This window comes from Pristis pectinata, chromosome X (assembly GCF_009764475.1).
Source record: "Pristis pectinata isolate sPriPec2 chromosome X, sPriPec2.1.pri, whole genome shotgun sequence".
Taxonomy (NCBI): domain Eukaryota; kingdom Metazoa; phylum Chordata; class Chondrichthyes; order Rhinopristiformes; family Pristidae; genus Pristis; species Pristis pectinata.
The window spans coordinates 9,221,184-9,233,196 of record NC_067450.1 but is presented as its reverse complement, the minus strand read 5'-3'; the positions used below and the strand labels follow the sequence as shown (position 1 = coordinate 9,233,196).

General features: G+C 50.1%; 1 protein-coding gene across 1 annotated transcript in view; it reads left to right on the top strand.

Annotated features, from left to right (window-relative positions):
- LOC127566999 (sterol O-acyltransferase 2-like) overlaps positions 1–11,358 on the top strand; it is a 39,305-nt gene extending 27,947 nt beyond the window's left edge. Inside the window, exons 10-16 of the mRNA XM_052009603.1 lie at positions 2,753–2,798; positions 4,278–4,407; positions 5,690–5,787; positions 6,841–6,939; positions 7,608–7,743; positions 9,334–9,479; positions 10,043–11,358. Coding sequence (XP_051865563.1) covers positions 2,753–2,798; positions 4,278–4,407; positions 5,690–5,787; positions 6,841–6,939; positions 7,608–7,743; positions 9,334–9,479; positions 10,043–10,099 — 712 coding nt within the window. The 3' untranslated portion in view covers positions 10,100–11,358. The remainder of the gene's footprint in view (positions 1–2,752; positions 2,799–4,277; positions 4,408–5,689; positions 5,788–6,840; positions 6,940–7,607; positions 7,744–9,333; positions 9,480–10,042) is intronic.
- The last annotated feature ends 655 nt before the right edge of the window (positions 11,359–12,013 follow it).

Genomic DNA, 12,013 nt, shown 5'->3' with positions numbered 1-12,013 from the left:
TCCTTTTACTCACCCGCCTTATTCCCACACTCTTTTTACACACCAGACTTAATCCCCCGCTCCTTTTTCTCACAGAACTGTTGTTCCATTGCTCCATTTACTCACACACCTTATTCCTGTGCTGCGTTTACTCACCAGGACAATTATTCACGGGCTCCATTTACACAGTAGACTTCTGCTGACACCTTTTTACACTGGAGACATATACCTACACTCCTTTTACTCACCTGCCTTATGCCAGCGCTCTGTTTACTCACTCATCTTACTCCCACACTTCATTTGCTGACCCGCCTTATTCCCGTGCTCCATTTACTCAGCATACTTAATCCTGCACTCCATTTCCTCACCCGATTTACCCACACGCTCATTTTACCCACCTGCCTTACTCCCACACACCTTTTACACAGCAGGCTTAATCCTGCACTCCTTTTAATCACCAGAAACTTATTCCCGTGCTCCTTTTACTCATCCGCCTTATTCCCGCGCTCCGTTTACTTACCAGAACACTTATTCTCACGCTCTATTTACTCATCTTCCTTATTCTCGCGCTCCTGTTGTTCACCACAACACTTATTCCCGCGCTCCTTTTACTCACCCGATTTATTCCCGCGCTCCTTTTACTCACCCGATTTATTCCCGCGCTCCTTTTACTCACCCGATTTATTCCCGCGCTCCTTTTACTCACCCGATTTATTCCCGCGCTCCTTTTACTCACCCGATTTATTCCCGCGCTCCTTTTACTCACCAGAACACTTATTCCCAACTCTGTTTACTCACCCACCTTATTCCCATGCTCTGTTTGCTCATCAGAACACTTACTCTCATGCTTCATTTACTCACACGTCCTATTCTGCGCTCCTTTTACTCACTGGACTTATTTCTGTGCTCATTTCTGACACCTAATTTATCCTTGCGCTCATTTTACTCATTGTAATACTTATTCCCGTGCTTCATTTACTCACACATCCTATTCCCGCGCTTGTTTTACTCACCCACCTTATTTCCGCGCTGCGTTTACTCACCAGAACACTGATTTCCGTGCTGTTTTTACTCACCAGGCTTATTCCAATGCACCATTTTGCACAGCAGACTTAATTCCACACTCCGTTTACTCACCAGAACGCTTATTCTCGCACTCCATTTACTTACCCGCCTTATTCCCGCGCTCCTTTTACTCACCAGAACACTTGTTCCCACTCTCCATTTACTTATCTGATGTATTCCCGCGCTGCGTTTACTCACCAGAGCACTTATTCCACGCTCCTTTCACTCACCTGCCTTATTCCTGTGCTCTTTTTTGTCACCTAGTTTATTCTTGTGCTCATTTTACTCATCACAACACTTAATCCTGCGCTCCATTTACTCACACATCCTACTCCCGTGCTCGTTTCACTCACCAGAACACTTATCCCCATGCTCCATTTACTCGCTGGAAGACTTATTCACACACTCCATTCACGCGACAGATTTATTCCCGCGCTCCTTTTACTCCACAACTCTTATTCCCACGCACTGTTTACTCACCAGAACATTTATTTCTGTGCTCTTTTAACTCACCCGTCCCATTCCCATGCACCTTTAACACACTAGGATACTTATTCCCGCCCTCCTTCTGCTGACAAGAGGTATTCCTGCATTTCTTTTACTCAACACATTTGTTCCCGCGCTCCCTTTACTCACCAGAAGACTTATTCCCACGCTCTATTTACTCACCAGATTTATTCCCGCGCTACTTTTACTCACCTAATTTATTCCCACGCCCCTTTAAGCTCACCAGAACTGATATTCCCGTGCTCCTTTTATTCACCTGATTTGTTCCTTGCATTCCTTTTCCTCACTGGACTTATTCCCATGCCCCATTTACTCATCAGATTTATTCCCACACACCATTTAGTTACCCAATTTATTCCTGCTCTCCTTTTACTCACCAGACTTATTCCCGCGCTCCGTTTACTCACCTGAACACTTATTACTGCACTGGTTTTACTCATCAGACTTATTCCCTCACACGTTTTACTGAGCACAACACTTATTCCCGTGCTCCGTTTACTCACCAGAAGACTTATTCCCGTGCACACTTTACTCACCAGAACATTTATTCCTGTGCTTCTTTTACTCAACTGATTTGTTCCCATGCTCCTTTTACTCACGAGACTTATTTCTGTGCTCCATTTACTCATCAGGTCTATTCTCATGCACATTTTACTCACCTGAATTATTCCCTCACTGATTTTACTCACCAGATCACTCATGCCCGCGCTCCATTTACTCAGCAGAACACTTCCGGGATAAGCAGGGAGTGTAGGACATGACCAATACTGCAGATTACATTGAGTTCAAATAACTTTGTTATGATTGGATGCTTCGAAGACTTTCTCCCCTCAATAAACTTGAACACCAGATGAACCTGTCGCTGCAGAGGCGAAGTGAGAGAACACTGTACTGTCAGCGGTGCTGTCTGTTTGCACGAGATTTTAAACTGAAATGAGTTTAAACATCAATGGTGATATTATAAGGAGCAGGTGAGATCTCCCTGCTCTCCTGGGGCAAGCAATTATTCCTCAGTCATGGGTGACCTCATTTCTGTTCATGGGGGCTTGCTGTGCGCAGTTTGGCTGCTGTGATTCCTACACTGCAGCTGCAGCTACACTTCAGAAGTACTTCATTGGCTGTTAAATGGCTTGAGGACTTCACAGGGTCATGAACTGGGAGCCTTTCCTCTACATTTCTTGAGCAATCTGTTTTATTGTAGGACTCCAAAGATCAGCTGGAAGTATGTGGCACTGAACTTTGCTCAGGTGAGAATGATATGAGGTGCTTTTACTTTGCGTGTCTTCTGTCGCAGAGGGTGAAGAGCTGGTCACAGCTCAGATGCCCAGCTTCACTCACAAGGATGGTTCACTTTGTATGGTTGAGGTTGGAGGGGGTGGAGACTGGTGTTGCTCCACCAGCTCCCCCCACTCCTGAGGTCCCCAGCGACTGCCCTAAGAAGTGGCATTGGGGCCTGTAATATTGATGGAAACATGGCTGGGTGTCAACTCATGGCACACAACACTGCATAAGGGACACATGTGGCTTTCTGATGTCCAGGGTTGTTACAGGGAAATGTGGCTGTAAACCCCACTGAGGTGATTACAGGGTGACTAGTTATGGCGGGATGATTCATTAATTAATTGCAGGCCAATTAAGTACACTGAGTTTGTGATTTTTTTCTGATTTTTGGGATTTGGGTGTCAGTGGCAAGACCAGCATTTATTGCCCATCCCTAGTTGCCCGTGAGAGGGTGGGGGTGAGCTGTCAACTGCTGCAGTCCCTCTGGTGAAGGTGCACCCGCAGTGCTGTTGGGCAGGGAGTTCCGGGGTTTAGACCCAGTGGCGGTGAAGGAACGGGGATAAATTTCCCCGTCAGGATGGCGTGTGATTTGAAGGGGAACCTGCAATTGGTGGTGTTCGCCTCCACTTCCTGCCCTCGTACTTCAGTGAAGAAGAATTTGTGTGTTTGGGAGGTGCTGTAGAGTAGCCTGGGCAGGTAACTGCACTACATTTTGTAGACAGTGCTCACTGCAGCCACTGTGGTGGATGGAGGTTAGGGGACTGTAATAATCAAGAAATGATTGATTGCATGTTGATTGATTGACATTGTTTGATCGACTGCAGAGTGATGTATTGATTGCAAAGGGATAAATCTATTGCTGTGTGATTGAATTGGATGCAACTAATTGATTTAGGGTAATTGATTTCAGAGTGAAAGATGAATTGGGGAGTGATGGTTTTGCAGGGTGCAAGTTGCAAGTTGACTAGTTTCCAAGTCAAAGTCAAAGTCAAGTTTATTGTCAGACGCACGAGTCCATGTGTGCGCAGGTGCAATGAAAAACTTACTTGCAGCAGCATCAGAGGTACAGAGCATCAGATACACAACGTGCACAAGAAAAACATACGTTATACATATTGTTTACAAGAAAGAACACAATTGGAACAAAGAAAGTCCATTGTAGTGCAAAGTGGTCATAGTGTTGCTGTACTGAGGTAGTGATCAGGGTTGTGCAGATTTCTGGATTAATGAGTGATTGCAGAGGGTGTGCAGGCTGAATGATTGAGTTAAAGGAAGCAATGGCTGGTTGGGAAATCCATTCATTGAGGGGGACGCGTCCCGAGGAATCCAGCTGCTCGGAAGTGAAGGAAAGGGGAATGGCGGCATTGAAAGGAGTGCCAGTCTCTCTCACTCTGCTGTAAACTCCTGATGCACTGGACTGTAGTCACTGTGTTCTTTGCTCACAGGTCCTCGGCTGCCTCTTCTATTTTTACTTCATCTTAGTGAGGCTCTGTATCCCAGTGTTCACCAACATGAGCAAACAGCCATTCAGTACCAAGACGCTTGTCCTGTCCATATTCAACGCGACATTACCAGGTACGGACAGTGGGTCTGCTCAGGTACAGTGAGCACCCCACCCAATGGACCTTGTGTCAACGTGGATCAGCGAACGAGGAGGAGCCTGGTTGTAAGATGGTTTCAAGCTGGGCTTGAGAATTGAGTGTTAGTTGGCTGGCACTGCCAATTAGCATGGCTTGGATTGTGGGGAATGGCCAGTTATTGACAGAAATGTAACGATGGTAAAACGTCCCACAGTGACAGTTCAGTCAGACCCATAAACCGCCAGAGAGCAAGGTTGGAAACACAAGAGATGCTGGAAATCTGGAGCAAAGGCTTCAAGGAGGGAGAGGTGAAGAGCCCAAACAGAACAGTGGCCGTCACAGCCCAGTCCCATTGAGTCCTACCCTTCCCTTTGAGCCTTTGAGTGTCCAGTTGCTGGTGTAATGGTGGGGAGGGGGGGGTGGTTGTAGGGTGGCTCAGGATGTGGCCTCCGTGTTTGGGAGGTCAAAGCCCAGGTCTCAGCCTTGTCTGTGGTGGAGGTGAGGTTCTCTTCCTTCAGGCCCAGAACATGGCCTCTTTCCCCCCATCTCCAAGTGTGTTACAGCCACTGAAGTCACTTTGGAAGTGTTATAATTCAGGAAACACAGCAGCCCACTGCTGTGTGATAACGGCCAGGGAAAGTTTTACCCTATTTGTGTTGAGTGAGGAATAAACATTGGCCAGCGCACTGTGGAGAACTGTCCCACTCTCCCTCAAAGAAATGACATGAGACCTTTTTCACTGGAGCATAGAGGACACAAGAGGAGGACATTCAGCCCATTGAGTTACTATTGTCGGTCTCTGACCCCACCCAGCCCTGGGAACATGGCGTTCCCTTAGTACGGTGTGGGAGTGTCACCCTAATTACTGCCACATTCAGGTTTGATCGGAACCTGTTCCGCACGTCCCAAAGCAAAGGCACAGACTACCAGCTGGCTATTCCGGCAATTAAAGTGACACCACCCACGTCTCAGTGGGTAAATCCCCCACCCGTGGGCTACGAAAGTCGTTGGGTGTGTTCTGGCAGCTGATCTCATCTGTATTAACAGGAGGCGGTAACGTCAGGCATGGTACCGTGAGTTAGGCCCACTATCCTCCTGCATGAGTGTCAGGTAAGGACAGGATCTGACTCTGGTGTGACGCATCATGCAGTCAAATAGCCAGCAGTCATAAGACACACTGCACTAAAGTCAACAGTCAGAGCCTTCAGAGCAGAGGGAACTTAGGAGAAGGGTTGAGCCCGTGGGTTCACTCTTTGAATCGGTCTCATCTGCTCCAGGCATCTTCCTGCTGCTCCTGTTTTTCTACGCCTTCCTCCACTGCTGGCTGAATGCCTTTGCTGAGATGCTCCGTTTTGGAGACAGAATGTTCTACAAGGTAACGGGGTGACGGGAGGGTGGAGGGCAGGGGACAGTGGGCAGTGAGCAGTGGGCAGTAGAGAGTGGGCAGGGGCAGTGGGCAGTGGACAGTGGGTAGTGGGCAGAGGGTAGGGGGATGGTGGGTAGGGGACAGTGGACAGTGGGTAGTGGGCAGTGAGCAGTGGACAGTGGGCAGAGAGCAGTGGACAATAGGCAGTGGGCAGTGAGCAGTGGACAGTGGACAGTGGGCAGTAAGCAGTGGGCAGTGAGCAGTGGACAGTGGGCAGTGAGCAGTGGACAGTGGACAGTGGGCAGTGAGCAGTGGACAGTGGGCAGTGGACAGTGGGCAGTGAGCAGTGGACAGTGGGCAGTGAGCAGTGGGCAGTGGACAGTGGGCAGTGAGCAGTGGACAGTGGGCAGTGGGCAGTGAGCAGTGGACAGTGGGCAGTGAGCAGTGGGCAGTGGGCAGTGGGCAGTGAGCAGTGGACAGCTGGACAAAGGGAACTGATCCGGAGGAACAATTGGGCTGGTGGAGAGTGTGGGGGGTGTGGAAGGGTGTGAGGGAGCAAGGTGAGGGTGTGGGGGTGGGACAGGGAGCTGGACGGGTGTGTGGACTGCATGGAGGGTAGGATATGAGGGAGGAGGAGGGTGGGGGACCATGTGAGTGGAGGGAGGGGAGGGCGAGGGGAGGGTGTGAGGGAGAGTGGATAGAGGGGATGGATATGAGGGGGAGAGGGAAGGGGATGGAGATGGAGGGTGTAGTGAGGGTGGAGGGGAGGGAGTGGGTGGGTCTGGGACGCTGTGAGGTAGTGTGAGGGACAGTGGAGGAGAGAGGAGGGTTTGAGGGGAGGGTGGAGGGGAGGGTATGGGGGAAGGGCAGGGAGCGGGTGGGTGTGAGGGAGGGTTGGGCGACGGAGGGAGGGGAAGGGAGTGAACGCTTTCTCCGTCTCTTGTGGAGGAGGGCTGTTCAGGTGGAGGTTGAGGGATGACCTGACCTCTGATACGTTTCCCCCACCCCCCTAAAAGCCCCATGTGGTTACCATGGTGATTCACTCTCCTCTCCTTGCCGCAGGATTGGTGGAACTCCACCTCCTTTGCCAACTACTACCGGACCTGGAATGTGGTGGTTCACGACTGGCTCTACTGCTACATCTACACGGATTTCCTCTGGGTAAGGAGCACACCGAGTAAACAGCAAGGAAGTTCAATGGAGCAAACCCTGTGCTTCCCCTCTCCCCCGCCTCCCACTCTGCACAGGTTCACCAGGGCATCCCTGGGAATCCACGCAGACATCTCCATTTAGCTCCACATCGGGACTTCACATTAATAGACACGTAGCCTGTGGATTTACAGATGTCTTAAATAACACTCACCATGATTTACACGTGTGTGCAGATTCACACAGACTCAGGCTGCGCCACAGAATAAGGCGCACACATGTGAATGCGTGCACACACGCACACACAAGCCTGCACAACACACTTGCATACACACCCTGGTAGTGAATCTCAGCAGGCTATTTGACTATAAGAGGCGGCACCAGCAAACCTGATGGTCCCACTGCAGCAGAGTGACCAGACAACAAGCGATGGTGTGGACTGGCCGCTGTAGTCCTGGCCATCGAGACCAACGTGCCGGCTGTGATCTGCTGAGTTAGGCCCGGCTGTGATCTGCTGAGTCAGGCCCGGCTGGATACAGAACAAGGCACCCTCCTGCCTGAGCATTCCACCACTCAGCCGCCAGGATGCAGCCACGTATCGTTTCCAAATAAGCACGCACCTGTATTTCTGTGCAGTTAGAACACTAACAAAGATCGGGGTCGTGCATATTCTGTTGCAGATATTTGGCAGGAGGTTTCGAGCGGCTGGAATGCTCTCAGTCTTCATCCTGTCCGCGGTGGTTCATGAGTACGTCCTGACCCTGTGCCTGGGCTATTTCTACCCAGTTATGTTCTGCCTCTTTGCCATCTTCGGAGGTAGGTGATAACATGCAGGATTGCGAGCGGTAACATCACCTACGATGTGAATCCTAACCAAGGCCAAGCTGTGCAGTCTCCTTCGGCTCACGTTCAGTGTGCTAGCAGGGAGCTGGTGGCAAGTGCTGGTGTGTAACTGACTTCAAGTGGAACACCACACAGATGCAGATGGTGCCTGTTGTGGTGCTGAGCTGTGCAGATCTGAGGTTCTCAGATACCACTCCTTGCCTGGCATTACTAAGCTGACCCCGGGAGTTGAGGTGGGGGTGGGTGGGCGCTGACAAAATGACTCAGTGCCCCGGGGTAAGAAGGAGGACAATCCGCCAGGGTTCCTGTTCCTTATCAGTATCGAGATTGGGCAGAGTCAGGACCTCCAAGCGAGGTGGGGAGAACGGAGGTGGCTGCTTCATGGAGGCTGGAATGGAGGATTAGTCACCTGGTGATAAACTGGTCAGAACAGATTCTGAGGGGGGAGCATCCTGACTGATCAACTGGCTGGACACCCTAGGGCAAGTGACATTGCTGCGGCATACAGAAGGCATGTGGCTATGTCCCACACAATGGGCTTTTGTTAAACCAGACGAGAGCCTCAGGGGTGTCAGCCTGGGGGGAGGGGTTCTTGTCACCTTAGACTTGACAGGCACAGTTCGCATTCAGCTGAAGTTTATTCAATTCATCTCAGGAACACAGAACACAGAACAGTACAACACAGGAACAGGCCCTTCAGCCCGCAACGTCTGTGCCGACCACGATGCCGATCCAAACCAATCCCATCTGCCTGGACACGGTCCACATCCCTCCATTCCCTGCCTGCTCACGTGTCTGTCTAAATGCCTCTTAAATGTTGCTATTGTATCTGCTTCCATCACCTCCCCTGGCGGTGGGGAGTTCCAAGCACCCACCACTGTGTAAAATACCTACCTTGCAAATCTCCTTTCAATTTCCCCCCTCTCACCTTAAAGCTATGCCCTCTAGAATCTGATATCTCCACTCTGGGAACAAGACTCTGATTGTCTTCTCTATCAAAAGCAAATTAAACATCACTCCGGCCATTTTTTGAATAGCTTCTAGGGATGTGTTTTGGATGGGTGACTTGGCACCAAGGAAAAATGAGTGACCACCTCACTTACGTACATTTAGATTTGGCCGTCATGTATGCTACCAACTGAGAAGAGTAATCAGACCCACCGTGAGCACTGGCTCCAGTTCTGGTCTCTCCCACCCTGAGCACTGGGTCCAGTTCTGGTCTCTCCCACCGTGAGCACTGGCTCCAGTTCTGGTCTCTCCCACCCTGAGCACTGGGTCCAGGTCTGGTTTCTCCCACTGTGAGCACTGGGTCAAGTTCTAGTCTCTCCCACCGTGAGCACTGGCTCCAGTTCTGGTCTCTCCCACTGTGAGCACTGGCTCCAGTTCTGGTCTCTCCCACTGTGTGGTTCGGAGTGATGTTGACACATCGCTGGATACGTGCAGAGGCAAAACCCAGAATCACACGTGAGGTAATTGGATGCTTTAATCGAGGGGAAAGAAATGCCTTTCTGGGTGAATGAGTGGCCACTACTTCCATTACTTGTAGTTTTCTCTTCCCCACAGTATTCTTCAATTTCATTTTCAATGACAACAGAACGAGTCCTGGATGGAACATCATGATGTGGGTTTTCCTGTTCATTGGTCAGGGGATCCAAGTGTGTCTGTACTGCCAGGAATGGTACGCTCAGATACACTGTCCTGTCAAAGAGGTGAGTCTGGGCACAGCAAAGGACACAAGTCCTGTACACACACAGAGACAGACAGGCAGACACATTCAGGCACACACAGACAGACAGACGCACACGCGCGCGTGTGCGCGCGCACACACACACACAAACACCACATGCACAAACACCACACACACAGACACACCACAAACATACACACCACACACACAGACACACCACACACGCACAACACACAACACACACACAAACATCACACACAGACACACAACACACACAGACACACAGACACACACAACATACACACATGCGCACACACACAAACACCACACACACAACACACACACAAACATCACACACAGACACACAACACACACAGACACACACAACATACACACATGCACACACACAAACACCACACACAGACACACCCACACACACACACACCCACACCCACACACACACACCCACACACACCCACCCCCACACACACACACACACACACACACACACACACACACACACACACACACACACACACACACACATACACTTCACACTCTAACAGTTTATCTTCTTTTATTCAGAGAACCTTCTGGGAGCTGGTAACACCACGATCCTGGTATTGTCAGTTGGAAGCCTAACCACATGTCTGAACATGGCATTCAACAATAAATCTGTTGTTCTTTGATCACCCTGTGAGGGAGAGGGTGGGGTTATTGACTTTTGATTCTCTGACATTGTTCTGTGTTATTTATGTAAATCAATAATTTCCATCGTCTGTTGCGCTGTGTACCGTCCCTGCTCTTCGCCGATGGCGAAGGTGTCTCCTTCAGAGCAGCACCACCCCTTCTGCTTCCGTCAGTTTACAGTGAGCTCAGTTGCCACGATGACCACACAGTTGCCCATCCTCAGTGTCCTGAACAAGGGAGGGTCCCCAAAAAACAAAGTCAACCAGGGCTTCTGCTGTCGGGTGTGATCCAGGGTATTCTCCACAGGACTGAGATCAGTTATGATTCCCATGTGGTCAAATAGCCAACTGACTTGCACAAGGATGGCTACTTAGAGTCATAGAGCAATCCAGCACAGATACAGGCCCTTTGGCCCACCCAGTCCATGCCAACCACAGTGCCCACGCAGCTAGTCCCAATTTCCTGCGTTCGGCCCAAATGTCTCCAAGCCCCACCCCTCTATGTACCTACTTAGTGAGGCAATGGAGTGTTGAAAGCCTGTAAAAGGTGGTAAAGCCCAAACCCAAGCAAAAGGGAGAGAAAGAAGCCTTTCACCGTCATTCCTTCCCCAGGCCAGAGAGAGACAACTCCCATCTTTGGCATCTCGCTGAAGGTCCCATGGAATAGCTCTGGCAGGATGGCGTGATGAAAGGTTACCCAGTCTGTCACACGAGGCCATACGAGGATGAGCTCGGCAGACGTTTGGACTGTAAGCCGATCACAAGGGGGTCAGTCGCTAAGATGGGTGAGGCGCAGAATCAGCCATGATTGTGTTGAATGGGCTGGGGCAGACTTGAAGGGCCAAATGGCCTCCCCTTGCTTCTTACATTATTATCAAAAGCTGCTCCTCCCACGTGGGTCCACGCCATGGAACTGACTGGGTTCTGTGTGAACTGGAGGTACCCTGGGGAACAGTGACGTGCGTAAATGAGAAGTGGGGATTGGATGCAGCACAATACCACAATATTTCTTGAGTTAAGGTCTGATGGATGCATCATTAATGATAATACTACGGATTTTCAATAGTATGAACAATAATCTAATGCATATCAGTTTCTGTACTTTGATCAAAGGATATCAGTATGTTGTGAATGTGCCCTTGAAAATGTTTTTCTTGTTATCACAGGATATTCTGTGAATATAAATTCTCCAGATCTCACACTTCTTGTGTTTTGTTTTCTGGAAAGAAGGAGCAGGAATAAACACAGAAAACACTGGAAATACTCAGCAGGTCAGGTAGCATCTGTGGAGAGAGAGAGAGAGAGAGAGATTAGAGAGAGAGAGAGAGACAGAGAGAGAGAGAGACAGAGAGAGAGAGAGAGAGAGAGAGAGAGAGAGAGAGAGAGAGAGAGAGAGAGAGAGAGAGAGAGAGAGAGAGATATTGTTTGGGTCAGGGTTCAGGGTTCAGGATCAGGGTTGTGGTGTGAGGGCTCCTTCTGCTGGCAGCTGCCCAAACTCATTCACAAAGCCAACGAAGACTCTGGCAACCGGCACAAGGCCCAGTCTCACCCACAGCTCCAGCCCGTCTCTCACTACGTGTCACGAGCTCTCCCAAGGGCAAGAGGTGGATGGTCAGCAGGGAGTAGCCACAGATAGAGAAAGAGAGAGAGAGAGAGGGGGGGGGAGGGGAGACAAAGAGAGGTAGAGATAGATAGGTAGATAGAGAGAGAAGGAGACAGGACAGGTAGGGGGAGAGAGAGGTGGACAGAGATAGAGAGAGAAAGAGTGAGAGAGAGGGGGGAGAGAGATAGATAGAGGGATAGATAGAGAGAGGTAGAGGGAGAGAGGAGTACAGTGAGATAGATAGAGAAGGAGGGAGAGAGAGGT